This window comes from Nesoenas mayeri (assembly GCF_963082525.1).
Source record: "Nesoenas mayeri genome assembly, chromosome: 20".
Taxonomy (NCBI): Eukaryota; Metazoa; Chordata; class Aves; order Columbiformes; family Columbidae; genus Nesoenas; species Nesoenas mayeri.
In genome coordinates this window covers 2,584,316-2,606,497 of record NC_137569.1, presented here as the reverse complement: position 1 = coordinate 2,606,497, position 22,182 = coordinate 2,584,316, and the positions used below count along the sequence as shown (strand labels likewise).

Genomic DNA, 22,182 nt, shown 5'->3' with positions numbered 1-22,182 from the left:
AAGGATAAACACATTATTTCCCCCCCCACCCCCCTTAGTAAAAGATGGAGAAAAGTTTGTGCATTTTTGTATTTGGAAAAGGGAAGGACCAATACCACTAGGCTAGGAACAGTTATGAAACATGATTGCGCAAGTAATTTTAGCTCATGTTTTCTCCTTGCTCTTTGAGGAGATTGTTCACAGGAATAAAACGTACTTATGGGATCTTTCCTGTAAGGCAGTTCTTACTGCAACTGCCAAAAAGTGAAGATCATCACTTTATTTGCAAGAGAATATTCATTTATGGGACTTCACTGGTGATGTAGATTTGGAAAAAGGAAAAGAGTCTTAAAGCCTTCCTCAGGAGGGAGATTTACTTACATTGTTTTTGCAGTGGTAAGTGTACTTACTATATTCTAGCTTATATATGTATTGGGTTTATCTGTGCTTGTGCTTTATCATGGTTGTCCTCCCATCTCGTCGTACACCAAATGATTGTGTACTGACAAGATTTCTTTTGTTCTTCTCTTTTTTTTGTTTTCTTTTCCCCCCGCTTACTGCAGAATAAGGTATTCCGAGTCCTGGCCAGTGTGCACTTCCCCTGCAACAAAAGAGGCACAAGAGGCAAAAGAGTTTGCACATTCCTTCTGTGTATTTTAAGTAGTTTGTCTCTCTAGTTCAAGTACATCTGTTGAGCAATAATACAGCACATGATTCTAGTTGACAGAAGCTCCTGCTCTACCTGACAGACATGGGGGTTTCATCTCTGTACTTCCAGATGCTGTAATCCTGAAGTTTGTGTTTTCGGAATACTCACAAAGAAAGAGGTGCACAGCGTCAAGCAGTTGTATCAGAAGACACATTCATAAGGGTAATATAGTCTGAACACATTTTAGCGAATTTACAGGCCTGAAATTGGAAGGTGAATTCTGGGAATTCAGGGAAGGGAAAAGACAGGTGGTTTTGTTTGGTTAGTTGGGTTGGTTTTGTTTTACCTATTTATTTTTTTCCCTTTGTCCTCTGTATTTTGCAGTAATTTTCTTGAGTCTCTAAGTTCTCATGAAAAACATTGTGGCTGAAGGTATGAAGAAGACGACATTGAAGTTTTTGCCCACTTACGGCAGTTCCTCTGGAGACAAACACAACTCAGAAGACCAATGTTATAAGGTACCTGTAAGTTCTGGTTCACATTCTAAGAGAATGTTTTTAACACAAGCAGAGCAAATAAGTGTAAAATCTAATTTACTTGTCCTAACCCTATCAGTTTTACTTTTTGCCTTGCTTACCCTTATTTTTAGAGGATTTATCATAGAATATCTATACGTACAGAGTATCTATAGTTCTGGCAAAAGGGAAATTTGTGAGGGTAAAAAGGATGACTGGTGATCCTGATTGGGTGGGAAAAAACCCGAAAACACAACAAAAACACAAGCAAAACCAGACTCTGAGGTTAGATATAGTTCTGTATTAGTCTGTTCCTCTCTTGGAAATCCATACTTTTGCCAGAATACCCATCAGTGTGATGTAGACTGACAAAATTTGGTCATAGCATCTCAGATAGTTGGTGTGTCCTTTTGCTGGAAAGAAACAGCTGGATATTTTCTGTCAGAATGTGACCAATCCACCTCTGTTGTTGTCATTTTAATTGCTGTGGCTGTTTTTTTAAGTCCTCTACAGAAGGTCTTTGTAGTGACAAGCGAACAGTTTCCGCTTCATAAGCAAACATAAAGAATGCCGCTGCTAATTGGAGAGGGAGTAATGCAGTTATGATTCTATCAACATCTAAGTTACGTTGTTAAAGGACACATTTTAGTTGTGTTTATGTTGCCACACAAAATTTTACTCACGGTGAATTTGGTGAGGAAGATTTTATAACAGAAAGACTGATTGCAGGATTGGGGAGAAGGGAGGAAGGGATAGAAGTTGAATATTGTATACATGGGTTAGAAAAATTTAAGATCAGCGTTTTATTACTCTTTTCGTTTCTTTATTATAACTCCTGTTTAATTACTGTCTTGTGGAGTAGCTTGTCTATCAAAATTGAAAGACTGTCACAGCCTCAAAAGCTCACTTTAACCTGCCTGAAGAACCGTAGCCACAATTGAAGAGGACTCTTTGAAAGTCACCAGTTTCCCAAAGGAAGGAGGTTGTAATTCAGTAATTTAGTCATCCTTTTTTTTCCCCCCCGCTGGACATTCCACATGTTCTACCTGTAGACCTTCCAGCTCCTAAATGTCTGAAGGGCCTTGTTTTAAACCTTCCTTTTTCCATAAATTACAGTTCCATGGAATACCCGGCTATGGATTCATAGCTTTACAGTGACATCCCCAAAGTTGTTTCCTTTCAATGCTAATTTATTTCTTTTTTCCTACTTACATCTCTTTTCTCAGGTGACAAAATCCTTGCAGCCTCATTTTGAAAGGTTCTCCCTTCTCCGGTTCACCAGCTGGTCAGGCTTTAGAAGACAGAATTTTCTAGCATCTAACCAGGAAAATCACAGCTATTTACATGAGGAGAATCATGGGGACGACAGGGCTTCCCCCCAGAACTCTCTGTGTAATTGCTGAAGACATTCCAAGCCACTCTAACGAAGTGCGCTGTCTGCCAGTCATTATGCTGCTCTTGGAAGACCATCTGTTGCACTTCAGATACGGCAAGGTCTGCTATCATTTATTGCACCAAACAAATCCCTTTCTTTGTCTGATGCGCTGTAACTCCTGGATGTGGACTAGAGGCGGTTTGAGTCGCAAAGTGCAGGATATTCTCTTTTGTTGCACTACAAATGAAAGGTACTCATTCACCTCGAATTTCAGAAGACAAACTCATTTTAATGCTTCTGCATAATTCCAGTTTATTTGGCAACAAATTGCTAACAACAACAAATCTGAAATATATTTTCTCTTGACTCAGCCAGAAGCACATTGTAAGATTTTTGTCTCTGGTGAATGAACCTTCTCTTTGTAGTAGTATCCAGATTTGATATATACTGACATTTGAATTAAAATTACCTTATTTTAAGTAAATTATTTAATTATCTTATTTTTATCTGAAACTAGTAATTCAAGTTAAAAAATAGAGTTAGCAGCTAGAAAGATTAGAAGCTTTCTTCTGATAAGTATGTGTCCTTGCTTGCATAGTCTTTATTTATATGAGTTAATTAGGATCCTTTCCATGAGTAAAAGCTGCAAGATCAGGCATTAAACAGTGATTTGGTTTGTTTTTCCTGCTGCAGATTTAAAGAGTCTGTACAGTCATTCAGATTGGAGAAAATAAGCTTTGTATTTTCACTCCAAAAAAGTTGTGTTCAGAGATTTCCAAGCAGAGAAATACATGGCTGTGGAGTGGTCCGATCTTTTTCTCCTTCCCTTCTCCTTGCTGCATAGCAGCTCATGTTCTGGTCAGAAGGAATAATATGTTAGATCTTGGATGTCTGTAGCCCCAGAGATTCTGACAAGACTATTCATGTGCATTCATACGTCTTAACCAAAGCTGACACTAAAGAGAACAAGGATTCTCATATTCCTCTTTTTATTGCTGTGCATTAAACTCAAATCTTCTCTTAGAGACCTCTGCTACAAAATGACATTTTCACCATTTGAAAAAAGCATTCTTGCAAAATCTAAACAAAGCAGCTGCACATCAATGTGGCAGAGAGCAGAGCCTCCTGCGAAAACTCGCACTGCAAATCTAAATTACGTTTTACGGCAATTATGGACACCTTACAAATGCTGTAAGATAAACGCTAATGGGAAATAAACAAACCTCCTAATCTTATCTCCTATGGGGGCTTTGCTATTGTCATTTTTAATTAAAAAGTAAGTGGTCTTCTAATTTCTTGAAACTATATGGCCTGCCCTTATAGGAACACTTGGATTCCAGTAATATGAGCTAGTTTTTTTCTGAGAAACACATTCTGGGTATGTATTCTGCTGTAGCTTTTCTTCCTGACATGTTTGTATACATGTAGTCTGGTGTACAGTAGGTGTCTGCAGTGATCTGATCATATTGTTAAAGCTGGATAGGCCTTTTTTTACAGCAATGATATTTTTTAATCTTCTTTTTAAAGTTGTTTGGTAGTAGTGACTCATGCAGTCTAGGTGGCTCTGGGCATCTCGCCATTTTTAGGTAGTTTAATTTGTTAAAAATTATCTTGCTTCCCACCCAAATCCCCTTGACACCACTTGGAGAAAAGAACTCTTGAAGAGTTGCCAATAATAAGTCCTGCTGAGACCTCTGTATCCTCCTGATAGAACTGCCGGTGCCAGCCGGAGACTGACTGGCATGAGTTTGAACTCTACACTACTTGATATATTTGCTTCACGTGGGCCAATTACAATAATTACCACTGCTGTAGCTCAAGTTGGAGCATTCGATCTGCACTTCGTACCTCAGGTTGTTGGCAGTATGTTCAATCCTATAATCTCAATTTTCTTTTGAACTAATTAAGTAGAAAATAAATACTTTGAAAAATGAGAAGAGCGTCTGAATTGGAAATCGAATGCTAAATAATGTCATTGTTTTTTGTGTTGCGATTGTTCTCAAGCTGCATTTCTCTCTTCTCAGACTTTACTGCTAAAAGGCAGCATCTCTTAAGGTTGTCCAGAGATTGTCTAGGAGATGCTGCAGTGCCCATTGACTATTTATATTGAAGAGCGGAATGTCTTTTAATGTGAATGAAAAAGCAATATGAAGTCCTACTTTTTGTTCTGATGTTTTTCAAAATACGATTATTCCTTTCAAAAGAAATATTTTCGGCTAAAGGGGAAAATCATCCGTCCCTTCCTACTTTGGGCTGGATGTCTCAATGGGACTATGTGAGAGTGGAAGGGTACAGCACCAGGACGAGTGACTGGCATATACCACCCAATTCCCAGCAATTCCATCGGTGTAAATCTGACGCAACGGGGATCATCTCACTCCCACTCCCCTTGTCTTTCCAAAAGACTAGTTAATTTTTAAATTGGATCAGTAGCATTTTTTTAAACTGGTGAAGTTTATATTACACAGAGATGAACCTAGGAATGAGCAGAAACTTACTTAACTGGATCTTTCCTAATATGAATGCACTGCAGTGTATATACTGAAATTTATATTAAAATTTCTTCATGCAATTTCCCTCTAGGGAGAGGAAGAGGGAAAGAAAATGCTACATGTGACAGATGCTAATTACGCAGCTTAATGCACTTCTGGAAGTTGCAGAGATGAGAACTATAATATGTAAGAACCTATATAAAAAAAATAGAATGTGTTTTTAATTGCATTTTTTTCCACTTTTTAAAAAAATCTGCCTCCTTTTAGCATGTACAGTATGCAAAGGGCAGGTGATGTCTCAAGTCTAAAATTTGCTAAACATGGCTATGAGTGTTATCCTGGGTCTCACTGTTGATTAGTGCTATACATGTAACTGGGAACCTGGTGCCTTTATAGGGTCTGTAATTCAGACAAGAAGCAGGAAGGGAATGACTCTTAACATACCTAGTTGATGCATTAGTTTTCTTTCCTTTTTTTGTCAATATTTTATTCTTTTTCCTGTATATTATATTTACTGGAAAAATTATGTTCTGCACTTGACTGGGTTAGGATCCTATGTAAGTATTTATTGTGACTAATATGTAAGTACCAATGAACCGGATCTCAAAATGCATTTCACAAAGAAGTAAACTGAGACATAGAAGTTGGGTTCCTCGAAGCTGTGAAGTGAATCAATGCCAAACCCAGTGGTAGACACTAGATTAATCCTCTTCCACACGTTGAGCTGTGCTGTTTCGGGCAGAAAAAGAAAGGGGGATTCTCTGCTAGTGAAAATGTGGTGTTATCCTGAAATCCACGGGGAAGTGTGGGAGTACGTCTGCTGTGCATCCCGAGTCATCGCGTTGGGTTTCTGTTCCCTCTGCCAAATCCCAGTTTCACCAAAGAATACTTTATCCTCTTCGATGGAAAACCATAATGGTTCTTGTCTGCTAATGTCAAATTCTGCTTTCTTTTGTTTCCCTACAGTATCGGTTTTGCCCTTCGGGAGGTGTGATCTAATAGCATGTCTCTGCGCAGTGAGATAATTGCTCTAACGACTGAAGCGATGCGCTGGAACTTCAGAGGGTCTCTGCGAGCAGGTTCTTCCTCACACCATGGTCTTCGTCTGTGGCCACCATGGAGAAAGCCATCTGTTCCACTCAGAAAGGGGTTTGGTTCCATGCGCCCTCCTCCCGCATCCCGGCTCCCTCCCAGCTGCCGTGTTCCAACGAGCAGTGAGGGAATGAATCTCCTGCGTTAAAAATACTCTGGTTCTATTTAGATAAAAAGAAGAATCTTGCTTTCCTACACTGGCATGCAAAAATAGCCTTAGTGTGAGTAAATCTTCAAAGTTTCTCTTGGTGAAAATATCTAGCCTCACCTTTTTTTTAACTTATCATATAAATTTATTTATAGCGTGTCCTTCTTTCCTCCTCCTCTATCAAGACATTTGCAGAAGGTAGCTGCTCGTCTTGTTCATGAGTCCTGAAATAATTTGCAGAGCCTTTGAAACATCATCATGTTGCATAGTTGTGATGCAATGTGCTGCTGTTGCATGAACGTATCATATTTTAATGTGAATATCACGTTAGCTGAGACATTCAAGCCTTTTTTTTTTCTTGGAGCACTTTACGCTGGTTTGTATTTTCACTTTAACTTTGCAGTCAGAGAATTACGTATATAGTAACTTAAAATTTTGCATTCTACATGCAAACTGTTGCATGGAAAATTAATATGTAATATGAGAGGATTAACGATGCATATACTTTCCAAATATGTCTTAAAAATAGCTTTCACTGTCACTGTAGCATCTTAATTCTGAATAATGTCAAAGTCCTTCTGCAAATCTGTGCGTATAGTAACAGAGGAACCACCTACTTCATCCTCACAAACTGCACAATATGAATCTGTGCACGAAAAAAATTGCATTTTGGAGCACAGTTCTGCTCCAGCAGATACGATGTCTGTGGGACTAGTGAAAGCATTAATGCTCGCATTAAATATTAATGCAAGCTTTCCAAATACTTGCATACATTTTTTTTAAAAAGGCTCTGAGATCCTTAGTATGGAATTTGCTCCGTGGTGCAAAGTGCCAGCACGGTATTGAGCACAGATCTGGGGAACCCTCTGCCAAGAGGTGGAATTAGCAAAACTGGAGTGGGGTGAGCTGTTCTGTGCTGGTGGGACAGCCTGTGCTCGGACTTTGGCCGCGGGCTGACCAGCGGTGGTGGATGCATGAGGAACGCCTCCTGTCCAGCCCCGAGGTGATGCCCACGAGCGGGTGGGCGCCACGACAGCCCCCGGCAGGGGTGCGGTGGCATTTTGGGGGGACACAGCGAGCTCGGGGTGCCGCGGGCCTTGCGGGGAGGCGGGACTCGAACACGCGGCCACGCTGCCGCTGCGCCACGGCCCGGCGCGGCCGCTAGATGGCGCCCTCCCAACGAGGAAGGCGGGCGGCTCCGCAGCGCCGCGGTGGCCCCTGGCGGCCGCGCCGCGCCGCTACACCCTCCTTCTCCCAGCAGCGACGGCGGCCATCGCGGTGCGGGCCCACGTGACGGCGCGTCGGCCAATGAGAGCGCGGCAGGGGGGCCCCGACTCTCGTCCCTGTGGCCGCCATTAAAGAAAAAGGGGCTCGGAATTAAACGGGAGAAGAATCTCCCCTCCCCCTCCGGCCGCGACGCGACATGGGGGAGACGCGCTGAGGGGAGCTGGCTGACCAGGATGCCGCGGCCGGGCAGCCGCCGACAGAGGCACCGCTGAGGGGAAGCGAGGAGGAGACCCGCCGGCGGGGGCTTCGGGGCACCGACTCCGCCAGCAGCAGCAGCAGCGGCCGCCGCGTCCCTCTGTCTCGGCGGCGGCGGGGCCGGGAATTGTGGGGCTCCGACCCCTTCCCCCGCGGCCCTTCCGGCTGAAGAGAGCCCGGGGCTCGGCCGCCGCCTCCCCGCCCTCCCGAGGAGCCCTCGGGGAGGGGGCCCTCCGCCCACTGCCCCCGCGGGGCCGCCGCAGCGGGGCGGCGCGGAGCGGAGCGTTCCCGCGGCACCGCCGGAGACCCCTCACCTGAGGAGAGCGGGGGCCCCCACCCCGCCGAGGGGGTCTCGGGGCTCGCTCCCCTTCCCCCGCAGAAGAGACCGCTCCGTTTGAAGACGAACATTTGATATTTTTTTTCCCCCGCCTTTTTTACAGCCCCCCCCATTTTTTTTTTCTTTATTTTTTTAGGGACCAGCCCAGCTGCGAGGCTGGTCCCTCCCCGCCTCGCCTCCCCTCCCGCTCGCAGGGGTCTTGCGGGGTTTGGCGCGGTGGAGGGGCCCTCCCTGCCCCGGATCCCCCCCCTTCCTCCGGCTCTTGGCGGTAACTTGGCGGGGTCCGGGCTCCCCTGAAGAGACCCGCCCAGCTGTGTGGACTTTGTGGGGCTCCCTCGGCCCCGGAGGACAGCTGGGGGGGGCGAACCTCCCTGAAGACACTCTGCGATTTCCCCCTTCCTCCTCCCCCGAAAAGACTGGGGATCGGCCTCTGGGAGACTCCTCCATCCTCCCCGAAGAGACTTCGAGGGTCACCCGCAATTTCCTCCTTCCACCCCTTTCCCCCTCCCTCCTTTTCCCCACGGAAGGATTTTTACCCAACGGAGGATATTTTGGTTTCGCCCTCTCTGCGAAGAGTATTTCGCTTTGGGGAGGGGGGGTTTCCACGGGGGAATTTAATCCCCCGCTGGGCTGCTGAGGAGACTTTTGCGGCCTTTCTCTCTCAAGGAAAACCTTCCCCCTCCCCTGCCCCCGCAGATGTTTTTTTGGGGTACACCCCAGGAAATTTTTCTTGTCCTGCCTTTACGAATTCTTCCGACTTGCCTTGCTTCTGGCCCCCAAAGTTTGTTTTTATGATTTTAAATTTTAATTTATTTGGATTATTTTTGGAGCAGGGGAGAAGAATCTGACCCCCCCTCCCCCCTCCACCCTGTTGCCCTCGGACTCCGAAGAGACGAGCCTGGATTTTTCTCTCTCCCACAGCCAATCCTTCCCAGTCATTCCACAATTTGCCCCTTTCTCATCTGATGACTAAAGGAACAGGAGGAAGAGGAGGGAGGTTTCTGGATTAATTGCCCCCACTGGATTATTTATTTTTTTCCTACTTCTCTTGCTTGGCATCCGAGAAGAGAGCAAGGAGGGATGTCAACTGATTTTTACCCCTAGCCCCCTGGATTAATTACCCCATTTTTATTCTCTTGTTGGATCAATTACCCCTTCACTTTACCTCCTCTCCCTCCCCTCCTTATGCGAATGAGAAGACAAGAGGAACAGGGAGGATTTTGATCTTAATCTCCCGTCGTTGGATTACTTACCACCTCCCTCTTTCTGTTCTCCCCTTCCACGGTGGCTTTACCCCCTCGTTTGATATCCAGAAGAAGAGAAAACGTTCCGAGTTTCTCTTAATATTTTTTTTTAATTATTTTTTTTAAATATATATTTTTTACCCCTCTCTCCGATACCACTCTCCTCCCGGCTTATTTATCCTGCCACTATTTCGCGTGCGTGTGTGTCTGTATGTAAATCCCTTATTTAATTGTATTATTATTTGTGCGTGTGCATAGTCCCCCCTCCCCCCTTTCCCTCTCGGTGTCTGTCTCCTCTCTCTCTCTCTCTCTCTCTCTCTGTCTGTCTCTTTCTTTCTTGTCGGAGGCTGTGGGATAATGGCGTGTGGGTTGTGGCTGTGAGGATGAGTTCCTGCTTCGTGCCGAACGGGGCCAGCCTGGAGGATTGCCATTCCAACCTCTTCTGCCTGGTAAGTCTGGGCCACCGGCACCCACACGCACGACAGACACAGAGTGAAAGAGAAGAGGAGGTTTGGGGGAGGGGAGGAAGGGGTAGTGGAAGCAAAGCAGCCATTTTTAGCAGAGCTTCTGTTGGATGAGTCCTCAGAGTAGGCCCTGCCTGGAGCCAGCCAACTCTCCCATGCCCCTCTGGTTCCCCCTCCATCGCTGTCTGTCTTGCCTCGCCCCTCCCTCCGCTTTCTTCCTGGATGGTGGATCCTCCCTGCAACTGCCTTTTCCTTCCCTTTCCCTGCCTGCAACTTTTCCCCCTTTCTCCATCTCCATCTCATTTCTTGCGGAAGGTAAGGAGATCCGCTGCTCCTTCTTCCTTCATCCCCACATCTCGGGGAACTTTCTCCTTTCGCTCCCCACTTGTGACATCCCAGGCAAATCTGAGCCGAAACCTCCCTTTCTTCCTTGCTTCTCAAGCGATCTCTTGCTGCTTGTTTTTATTCTTGGAGGTCTGCTTTCGGTGACGGACTCGCAGTGAAGCGGTGGTATCTTATGTTTTGTTGTGCACCATTTTGTAGTCTTTTTAAACCTAAAGATGAAATCGTTCAGATTGTTGACTTTGGTAGCTCCCAAAGTAAATTCGATTTAACTGGACTATGATGCAATTTTTGGTGGCTGTGCCGAGCTGTTTCATCTGCTTTTTAATGCAAATTAGCTAATCTTGGCTGACTGACTGATACTTATTATTCTAGAGTTTGTTATAAGTAAATACCTGTGCCAGGCTGTGGTACTAACATTTTTTGGATGGAGTGGGACCAGGGCAGCCTGACCATGTCTGCAGCTTGCACCAGGCCTACAGCTCCCTATTAAAATCTTAAAGTCCTTCTAAAGTATCAACTGTTGCAGACTCCCAACCTTTCGTCTAAATTGCTTCTCCTTGTGAAGGGAGGAAGGCTGCCATGTTAGGTTTAAATGTTGCAGCAAGCTTTTGTGTCTTGTGGTACTGAGAAGAAAAAGAATTAGTGACTTCTTTGCAAATACCAGCCTACCTTGTTCTCCCTCCTCAAAGAGAACCCGGGGCAATGCCTCCCCTGTGTGCCTTAAGGTGACTGTGCTTGAGCGAAAAAACTTAGCGCTAAAAACTAGGTATGGTATTGCACTGTAGATAATCCAGGAATTGTCTTATTTCCCATTACATGTAGTAGTAACTCTTCTGCTTTATAAAGTGAAATGAATTTTTGGCTAGGAGGGGATTTAGTGGATCATAACCAATGTGGACCCAAGTCAGATGTATAATTTAATGACAGAAAGAGGATTTAAATTCTTAAAATGTGGTGTGAGAAATGGAAAGTGTGATAGCTCTGGGTAAAATAAGCGTACTCGAGAGGCTTCCTGTGTGAGATACAGAGATATTTTACACTGGAAAAACTTGTGAAATTTTCTGAAGTAGTAGATGGCTGGAAGAATCTATGCTTGAGTTAGATTTACTGTATTACCTATTTCCTTAGAGTAATCTTGGATTTCAAAGGTACTGTATGCTTAAGTAAGCAAAAAGAAAGATGTTCTTTGCTAAGGCAAGTGTTTGGTAGATTGGGCAGCTGCAGTCTGCAAATAATTACATTATTCACTTGTCTTTTGCTTTTTTTTTACTTTCAAATCTGGATTTTTCTCTGTATCTTAAAGCTCCAGTGAAAATGAACAGCTCTTGCTTTTCTACCGTTATTAAAGGAGGTGCCTTTAAAACAGGGTGCCTGATTATTTCTAGTTTATATTACGAATATGGTTCCTGTTAAATGTTGTTGGATTAATCCCGCCTCTCTTCCTTCCACCCACCTCTTCCTGTGCCATCATCTCACTGTAGCAGCATGGTTCTGGTGAGGATGCACCTACCCCAAGTGACTGACCGGTTCTTCTTTTCCTTCCCGTAGGCTGATCTAACTGGGATTAAATGGAAGCGATACGTATGGCAGGGTCCAACATCTGCCCCGATTCTCTTTCCGGTCACGGAAGAGGACCCTATTTTGAGCAGTTTCAGTCGCTGTCTGAAGGCGGATGTGCTCAGCGTTTGGCGCCGAGACCAGAGACCTGGACGCAGGGAGCTGTGGATATTTTGGTGGGGTGATGACCCCAACTTTGCTGACCTTATTCATCACGATCTCTCAGGTAGGAGGAAATGAATTCCATATTTTGGTCAGGGAAAGGATGCTGTTGCTCAGGGCTGTCTCCTGCCAGCCCTTAGAAATTCTGTACTAGGTGGACTGTTGTCTATAGATAAGATAAATTTATTGCTACAATCTACTCCAAATTATTATGGCTGCGCAGTGTTCCAACAGCTACTGTCTGTGTTTAGGTGGTCTTGGGCTGCTAGATTTTCAAGAAACAAGTTTTTGCTCCCCACTTGTTTCTTCTGAAAAAAAAGCCCCAAGCCTATGAATTTTGGCGACTTCTTCACGAGAAAGCTGTGCCTGGAATTCAGAAGCGTCTTAAACATGTTGCACTAAGATCCCTTTTGCTGGGCAATTAGAATGTCCAAATTCAAATAGTAAACCCCATTTTATCATGTAATAAGAATTGTAGAGATCTCAGCAACTCTTGCACCGTATGGAGTTGTTCTGATTGGAAGGCAAGTCATTGGTGAGAATCCCTTGGAAGAGTGTCCGAAACTGCCTGCCTGGTTTTGTGCAAGAATCTCTAAACCTTGTGTTTTGATGGTTTCTCTCTCCCTCTTTTCCCAGTGCTCTGAACCTGTACCTGCTTTCAAACTTGGACTTTTGAAAGACTGACAATATTTATATTTCTCAATAATGTACTTCAAATTTGACACCTTGTTTGGAAAATGTTTACTTGTTGATGTCAGTTCCCGGAGTAGTTGGCTTTCCAGTTGCTTATCAGTGAGGTGACCAAGTTAGGTTTTTAAACTGTGTAAGTCTAGTGGAGAGACTGTACTAATTCTAGACATAAAAAAGGCCACATCTCTCCAATTTCCTTTCAAATAATGTACACTATTCAGATTACTGAAGTGTAAAATGAGACCAGGGTTTGGTGACCTGGTAACCAGAAGTTGTTAGTGCTGTCCATGGATAAGCTGAAGAACAAATATGAGTTTGAAGTGCCACTGAGGAAGCTGACTTGAAACAATTTAATAATGTATGGCATTTTCATACAAAAAATAATAGGATCTAAAAAAATAATTAACACATTAAAATGATGTTTATTTCTTTGAATTATTTACTTCAAAGATTGGGATGTTGCTCGTATTCCCATCTGTCCTGGAACTAGAAACTTTACATCTTAAATGCCACTTGCATTGTAGATTACTTGATATTTTAGTGCATTTAAGGCTTCTTTATTTTGCCCCGTGAATAACCTCAGTCTTGACCTGCAGGGAACATCCTTTGTATGACTGAGATGTAACTTAGACTAAATGCTATTTTTGGCCTGGGCCTGCCCTCAGCAAAGACCAACACTTGTATGGAAGTATCTATGTAAATTTTGTATACTGCTGGCTGGTGGGATTCAATTGAGACAAATATACTTGGTTTGGGGTTTTTTTTTTTGAGTGGGAGATCAAATTAAAATTAAACCACTTGGAGAGTGTATTTGTGCATGGCCTGGCCATCAAAATTATTTGTTTGAGCAACTTTGTGTTCTCTCTTGAATCTATCTACTAGTTATATAGCGTGGAGGAACCTTTTGAAAATAGTGGTGTTTTGTAGCTGAACTTTTAGATCAGCGTCTAGTTGTGCTTTTATGGAATTACACTTTTACGCAGGTAGATAAGCACTTATCATCCTAGGTGCTTACCAACTCTTAATCTCTTGCAGGGTATAAGGAAGAGCTGGTGTTAGAGTCTCCCAGCCATGCTTTTGGAGTTGTTTTGGGTGTTTTCCTTGTTCGGGTCACCTGTGGGTGTCTGTGCTTTGGCAGCAAGGCTGTCCTACACGTCTCGCCATTAGATATTTTTCTACATAAATGCTTATCATGAGACCGTGACCTATGCTATGTGTAGATGTATCCGACATCTTGGTTTTTGCAGGCATATTTATGTCTCCTTTTTAATTAAAAGGAGACATTATGATTTCTTGGAGTGTGTTAGTCTGCTTGGCTCTTCCAACCAGAAGTTGATAAAGATATTAATCAGTTAGATTGTGGAAGAGATGGCTGAGCCTGCACCTGCACTTTTTCCATTACACAAAATCTTAATGTGAACCTCATATAAGAAAGAATTATAGCTGAACCCAAACAATGTTATCTGACCTTTGTCATAGACCTAATGGATTTTTTTCATTGGTGGACAATTTCTCCCTGTAATGCGCACTGCCCTATTCTCCCAATGATTGCTTGTTACATTTTCAATGGGAAGGATAAATTACTTCCTGGCAGAGGCTCGTTACCTGCAAAATTCATTGGAAATGGTTTGCTGCGGACGGTTGAGGTGCTGCCTCCTGTAGAACTTTTCTGCGTGGTGGGTGAAGAACTGTTGTGCAGAACAGGGCGAGGGAGGGAGAGAGGGGCCAGTGCAGGTTGCGACGTGTCCCTTATTGCTGATGGACAAACCGCTCTTGGGAAGGGCACCTTGAAAGAGCTGTAGTTAAAAATACGCCAGAGCAACATTAATAACTTTTGATTCTGGCTTCATTTGGTATGAAACAATGCCTGTTAAGGAGAGGTTGGTATTTTGACTGGTTTTTGGTGACTTGTAGTTTCCATGAGCAATGGACAGTCAGTGTCTAGAACACATCTTGGTGATCAACCCTCAGGGATTTGAAATGCGTGAGCCTCCAAGAATCCTTTTCCCAAATCCCATGTTCCCAAAAATCACTTCAAGAGGGAACGCGCTGTTTTGTGGGTGTGCATCTATGCAAATCAGATTTAAAAAAATACCTCTTTCTCTCTTTAGCCTGTACATTCTAGAAGTTCATTCTTTGCCCCAGAGGTGTGTTTGTATGTCTGCTACTGGCTATATCTGAATTCTCGGATCAAGCCTTGGATAACTGTCTTGTTGATGGCCAGGGTTTGTTGTTGCCTGGGGGCATATCAAAAGGAGACTTGTTCAGAGATGCTGATTGATCAGTAATATTGACTTCACTCCATCATTTACTTTCCCCCTTCCCTAGGAAGCTGCTTACTGTATATAATACAAAAAAAACCCCAAAACCCACGTAAGTGTATTTCTACCCCAATGTAGCTAGAGGCAGACAGAAGTTAGTGAAATGTTGTTTTATCCTCTAACAACCTCAAAGGTTATGTTTTTGTTGTGACAGTGAGGCTTGATTATAGTAATTCCTGCAATTCAAACCTTGAAGTAGGACATCTCTTCACATTTCAGAAAGCCACGGTCTCTCACTGCTCTGGTCAGCAGTTATTTTATCAAATAGGTTCTTTCTTGGCTTAAAGTGGATTTTTCTTTTTTTTTTTTAAATTGGCAGTAGATGAATTCAAACCTCTGAACAGTTGGGTATGAATTATGTACAATACATAGTCCCAAGGAAATGGTTACAATTTGATTACTGCTTGGATAGGGAAATGCTTCTATATGCCTTTGACCTTCAAATTGCATCTTTTCAATGGTGAGCTGTAAGATGCATCTTTTTTGTTCTGGTGTCTATTACATTTTGTTAATTTGCTTTAAAAATTAAAGATTTTTCCTTGTAGCTGTCCTATATCAAGTCGATCAGTTGTTATTTGCTGAACAGTCTTCCTTATGCTTCTGTGAGGGATAGATGTGTAAAAATGATGCCAGTCTGAGCTGTATGGTGGAAACAGCAACCGTTGCGGCAGCAGAGACTTCTGTGTATTGTGTAGTTCTCAATATATGTGCCCTATAGGTCAAATCCTCATCTCCAAACAAATCTGGGAGTTGGTTGGTTTGTGCTGACGTCAGCATTCAGTGTCTCCTTACTTCTAACATTACTCAAAAATTGCTAAAGCAGCCTCTGTAAAACTTCTGTGACCTGGTGTGTGCACCAGCGCTAAGGTGGTGTTTAACTTTTTCCTTTTCCTGACTGTGGAGTAAGGTGAAAAATATTTGGTCACGGTAAACGAGGATTTTGCATCATATTATGTTGGTTGTACGTACAATGACGTGCATAATATACCTGTATAAATAAAAGCAAAGACTCCATGGGCACTAAGGGTAAGATTTAGCAGTGGAAGTAAGATATAACTGCATATGGAGTGACTTAAAGACAGTGCAAAGGGGGATGTTGGAACATGTAGCTAGAAAGTTTTTCAATTTTGCTTTTCTTGTGGCCATACAGACCAGACCAGCCAAATTTACACCCACCAAATAGGGAAGGAAAGTTGCTACCTTGTTATCCTTGTAAACAGGCATAGCTACACATTTTACTGATTCAGGTGAACTGAATGTGAAGTAGAACATAAAAGGACTGAAAGCAAAGATTCCCCTGCAGGTGTTCAGTTAAAACTGGATGGGGGTACGTCAAGGAGGGCTTGGCTGAGAAAGTTTATTTATTTGTAGGATGAAAGTTGCTCTTTCCTGGCCATTGTTTCCATTAATTCTTCATTTCCTGATAGGTTTTTAGCTTTATTTAAGGAAAAGTCTTTGCCTAATATGTGGTGTAAAGAGAGTGGGAAATAAATTCAGTATAGTGGAATGGTACGTGTACAGCTTGTTTAAGGCTTTGACATGAAGTATGTCCCGGAGGAGCTGAGTGGTTTGGACAGCTAAGAGAACTAATGAGAAATAAAATATTTGTAACCTTCAGATTGCCAGAGCACTTCTGTGGATAGTGCTTGTCTGAAGTGAAATTGTGGCTTAACACCTTCTTAAAATGAGTCAGCAACTTATTTTGGTTTATTGTCACTATCAGATTGAACATTTGAAGCTATTGTGTTGAAGAAAGATAAGAAGACGCAAGTGCCTCTTCTTCTCCCTCTCTTTTTAAAAATGGTTTACTTGGTACAATTTCTGTTCAATAGGACGATTTTTCTCATGCTGAGGAACAACAATTTGAATGAAGAAGAAAAATCTTTGGGAGATGTGAACAGATGTCATATTTCTCTCCTTCCATCCACCACTCTAAAAAAGGAGGAGGGGGGGAATGACTAAATAGACTTCAAAAAGACCCAGAACACTTACTGTTATTTTTTTTGCATGAATTTGAATAATGTTCTGAAATGAGGATATCTTTAACTGTCGTCTTCTTTAACCTTCCCTTTCTATAGCAAGATGCACTTTGGTTTGAACAGGTGGTCTTATTTTAGGTACCAGACGTTTTTCCTAATCAGTCGGCCTGTCTTTTTAAATATCGGCTTTAATTGTCATTTTCATCTAAAACCTTAATAATGTGCTTATCTAAGAGCTCTCTATTTCAGCAATAAACTAGGAGAGCTTGTAATAATTACAATCTTGTGGCAAGTTCTTGCATGTAAACTTTTGTTCATAACTTGTCAGCACAACTATTAATGTTAAATGAAAAACGTGGCACTTTCTTCAGAAAATTGAAACCTCTCCTTTGTGTCCATAGTATGACCATCCAAAGACAAGTTTTGAATTACATTTGTGTCTTTGCGATGTCAGCATCTTACTTCTCGTTGATGCGCTAACATATCAAACCAAAATTAGACATAAAGGCTGGAAATAGTTCTATTTCCTCTTAAAATTGGTAATTGATGCAGAGGATGTTCTTAGAATGATTTTTTAAAATTATGAGAGCCGTACAGAAACCCAGGTATTTAACCTTTGAAATGGTGTGGAGTTTATTGTGCAGTTAAAGTCCAATATCATTAAGCTTTGTAGTTAATGTTTGCTCTGTTGAGCTGCTCGTTTGCTGCTGGTGGAGCAGTTTGTGGGACAGGGTGACAACCTCTCAGCTGGGGAAAAGTGTCTCCTCTTGGCACAAACATTTTATACCCTTTGACTTTGGACCTTTGTTGCTTTTTGTTACGAGCTTCTTGTACGATGTGTCTTCGGGGAGTTACTGTATTATCTTGTAGCTTTATGGTTTCCACAAACAAGCTTTTGCTGAACTTCGAAACTGGAGTAGGATGGTGGAGTGAGAAACTCAGGATGAGGTCCCTTGTTTAGGAAATGTGGATCCTTTTCCAGAAAATTATTTCATGACGTAATTAATCTTTAATGGTGTGCGCTTCTTCGTTTATAAATTAGGAGGCAGGTCTCTTTACTCTTCTGTCCCTCAGAGGAAAGGATGCTGGGAGTAATTGTGCTGCCATCCAGCGAGACCTGGACAGGCTGGAGAGTTGGGCTTAATGATTCTGTGATGTCCACCACCTGCTCATTGTAGTGGTGTCTTGAAATACCTTTCTCTATCATCTTTGTATTAAAGATTGTTTATTGTAATAATCTGTAAGTTCTTCCTTTGTTTTTTCCCCTAAATAAAACTCCTAGGTGTCTGGTTTTCTACATGCTCTCTAATTTAAGGATATTGAGACTTTAGTTAATACTATTGCAACCTTTTAAGCTTGTAAGTGGCTTCTAGATAAAGGTGAAGGGGGATTTATAATGTAAGGACTTGGCTTTATTACTGAGGTTTTCTGGCCATTGAGCAGAGCAGTGGAAAGCTGTTTGAGCCCCAATCCGCTGTGAAGGAGAGCTGAACGGACAGGCCGCTACTGTAAGAACTAAACCTGAACCCAAGCCTTGCTGCTCGGAGGTGTGCGGGGCGACGGATGTGAGATACGAGCACTCACTCTAACTTTGAGCTCTGAGTAGGGGCTGGAGCCAAAGACCTCCACAGGTCCCTGTCAACCTAAATTATTCCATGACTACCCAGAGACTAAAGTAAAAATATGTCTCCTTATCTGTGTCAGACAATCTTCTAGTCTCTGCTGCTACCTGGAATATAAAAGCAATAGCATTACAAGAAAAAAACTATGCTAGGTTAGTCCAAGGTGACCAGTAGCAGATCCTTAGGGATAAATGTAAAACATGATATATAAGGAATTGTAGGCATAAAGATTGCCTGATTGCCAGTGTTTTAAGGACAAGATCTCAAGCTTTCCTGTGTTATCCTCCATATTAGTGTGTTGCCAGGAATGAGTGGTATTGCATAAATACTGAGAGATGCTACAGGAACTTTCAAGTGTCTCTCATTTTACATCTGTAATGCCATTATAATTCTTTGGACCGGTACATATCTTTCTAGGGCCTGTAAACTATGTTCAAACACTGATAATGAGCCAGTGGCTGAGAATACTACAGCTTCTTTTAATGAATCTGGCGTTCTGATTTGGCAAATCAACTTGGCTTGTATAAGTTGGATTCCACTACTGTGTGTTATTTCTCAGTGTTTCCCTTCAGAATCCTATCAGTATGAACTGAGCTTTGTTTTTCCACTTGCTGTTTTCTTTCTTCTGTTCTACGTATAGATCAGAAAGCAGGACTAGCTTGCTTAAATATCTTTCTTTTTTTATTTTGAATTAAAAGCAAAAAATGCAGTTGTGAGAATCCTCTGGGGAGAATCAGGTTGCTCTTACTAGTTTTCTGTATGTAGCTGTTTTTCTCTCCCTTCCCTTCTCTAGCAAATCATGGAACACTGAGGGTCAGTTTATTAATGATACTTGTGCCCAGCTTTCCTCAGTCAATGGCAGCTAAAGATGCTAAGATATATTAAAAGTTTGGCTTTGGGCAGTTTATTTTTAAGCATAATTGTCAGCTGACTCTTCAGGATCAGTAATTCAGGCTGCCCCAAACATGAACCACCTTGCAGATAGATCTTACAGGCTGAAAGATCTAATGCACTGAGGCTGGTGGTTTCCTTTTTGTGTACAAATAACTGTTGAATCTCTTTCTCTTGTGGGAGATGAGATATTTTTATAGCTGATTACTTTTAGCAGTTATACTATTATAATGTGAGTAAAGTTATTATCTGAATGTTACAGGCTTTGTTTGGTTGCATGTTATACTGAGAGTATCTTAAAAGCTTGTGGGAGAGAAAAGGATATTGTGATATGTGCATGAAGTAATAGGATGGAATTCAATGCTAATTTATTTTTTCCCCTTGCCTTATAGAAGAGGAAGATGGTGTTTGGGAGAATGGACTTTCTTACGAATGTCGCACTCTACTTTTCAAAGCCGTTCACAACCTGCTGGAGAGGTGTCTAATGAATCGGAACTTTGTACGCATTGGGAAATGGTTTGTGAAGCCTTATGAGAAAGACGAAAAACCTATAAACAAAAGGTAGGATGGCTTATTTTGCTTTATTAAAGATGTCGTAGGGTTTATTTAAGCTTTGTGCTAGAAGAAACACTTAACTAAGAGCACTCTGTTTATGATTTATTTTGGAACCTGCATCTCTGATCTTTCTTTTTCTTTCTTTTTGGAATTAATCAGAACTTCCTTATGATGAAAGGAAGTAACACTAAAGGTAGTAGGCAGTGTTTTCCTTATTGGTCTTCATATACAGACCATGAATAATAAGGATATTGGAAAAGAAGCTAGAGTCTTCTGGAAAGGAAGAAAAGGATGATTGTGTGTAGAGAGACCTTCTCTGGACTTGCCAGTGTAGTGACCGGGACTAATTCTGCTTGTAAATACTATGAAAGACTCATTCTCTGAGGAAGTGGGATCTAGAGAGCTATTTACAGGCACCGCATGAGGTTTGGGTAAATTGCATCTTACGGGGGATGCTGAGAAAAGGGTTTGAAATGTCAGCTCGTGGTCAGAAAGAAGGTTGTCTGGGAACGCTGGTGTTAAAAGAATACATGTGGCCTCCACATTGAGGAGGAGTGTGAAAAGAGAATTTTTTTAATCTAAATTGGAAGGACTTCTCATGGTTCCAACGTGGTTTGACACGGTCTATGTTGCCTAGCAATAAATAATGAAATGAATAAAAACTAGGTTAGCTGGAACAACTTTAATCGCTGTTCCCAAATCAGCTTTTAAAATCCAAAGTAATTTAAGGCTTAGACAATTTTTTTTGGGGGGTGGGAGGGAGTTGTGTGTGTATATGTATGTGTTAAATCTTGCATGCAGGAAATTTTGAGACCAGTGGCTTTGCTTTTTGGGTGTGGAGTTGGCCATTGTTGGCATCTTCTGCAATAAATTTAAACTTGAAAGAAAGTAAGAGCTGATCTGGAGCAAAAGAAGCAGAAGCACATGTTTGTGTGTGTTTCTATTACTAGTTGTGAGCTGCTGCTTTTAATTTATGTATAAACCTGTGCTTTAGTTCTAGACATCTCTTTCTCCACCCTGGTCAGGGCAACTGTTTTCTCTCTGGGGTGGCCTTATCCATCCATTTCTTCTGTGTGTTGTTGATACAAATCAATAGTAAAGACTTTACTTTTAACTCTTTAGGCCAATATTGTCTTGGCACAATCTGGGCTTTCCTCGTTTGAGGAACTGGTTTTCCAAATTGCCATTTGAAACCAGCATTAGTTATGTCATGGCATCTCTTACAGTAATTCTATAAAGCTCTCTACAGCAGCTGGAAAAGCTGATGAAAGCTTTTAAAATAAAGTAGCAGCGTTTGTTTAATTTGGAAACTCTGATTCTTTTTTTAAGAAGGTCAGAAGGTCGACATGCTTGATGAAAATAACCGAAGGAATTGTGTGCTTACCCACAAAACAACTTCATCGCTAGTAGTCCAGAACTACCAGAAAAATATGTAGAAAGATTTACACATATCTGTGTGAGACAATTTGTAGAGAAATCTTAATGTTTCATACCAGATCGCTTAGTACCGTGTGATATTCTGAGTACTGGCTTTTATGAAATGAAGTGAGGGAAATGCTCAGCATGTTGTTCTGTACACTTTCCTTTCTTTGGGGCTGTTCTTTGCATTAATATGCAGAAACCCTGAGATCAAATTCACGTGCCTGTATAATCTCAAGGCACGTAGTGTCCTGAGGATGTGAAGTCTGCTCCCAATCTGCTTCAGATCGCCGCTCATACCGCCCGGCACTCTGGGGCTTGGCCGGCCGCTGTGTAGACTTGTTCTCTGTGTGTTTTAACTGCAGATTTGATAAGGTGGGTTGTTCTTGCTGACGATCTTTAGTTTCAAAGACCATGATTAGAGACTGAGTAGTCAGTGCTCTTGACGGTGGAGGTAACTTCTTATCATGTGCTTTTGGAGATCTGAGCAACGTGTGGGACTTTAGTCCCGCTTTTTCACTTTCTTTCTCTTTGAAGGATGCATGGATAGAGCTATTTCTTTCATTTGAAGCTGATCCCATGTGTTTTTTTCCGAGTTGTGTTTGAAAGCGTGTGGTTCCAGAAGAAGTGAGCTTTTCTATTATCTGCTCTCCCAACAATAGAAGTCAGTTGTGTTGCACTTTTTGTTTCTATGTGGTAGTGCAACAGACACAAGGTTGTGATTGCCAATAGGCGTTTGGCTGTGATGACGGATCCTCAGGCTCCCCGCCTGTTGCTCTGTTATTTTCCTCCTTCTATAAGGTTATATTAAAAAAAAAAAACGAGTCTATTTCATTATTGCACATACATTTTAAGAGGGCAGTC

The 22,182-nt window shown here is 42.1% G+C and overlaps 1 protein-coding gene and 1 long non-coding RNA gene across 3 annotated transcripts in view; both read left to right on the top strand.

Annotated features, from left to right (window-relative positions):
* The first annotated feature begins 247 nt into the window (after positions 1-247).
* On the top strand, positions 248-6,289 carry LOC308048047. Its single transcript, XR_013923081.1, has 5 exons — positions 248-375; positions 758-850; positions 1,013-1,146; positions 2,370-2,637; positions 5,977-6,289. It is a non-coding gene; the product is annotated as an uncharacterized lncRNA (long non-coding RNA).
* Positions 6,290-7,565: 1,276 nt separating this feature from the next.
* The window catches only part of MED13 (mediator complex subunit 13), a 49,636-nt gene continuing 35,019 nt past the window's right edge, over positions 7,566-22,182 (top strand). For both annotated transcript variants that reach the window (XM_080357235.1, XM_080357234.1), the window contains exons 1-3: positions 7,566-9,762; positions 11,671-11,905; positions 19,737-19,905. In XM_080357235.1, coding sequence (XP_080213361.1) covers positions 9,697-9,762; positions 11,671-11,905; positions 19,737-19,905 — 470 coding nt within the window. In that variant the 5' untranslated portion in view covers positions 7,566-9,696. The remainder of the gene's footprint in view (positions 9,763-11,670; positions 11,906-19,736; positions 19,906-22,182) is intronic.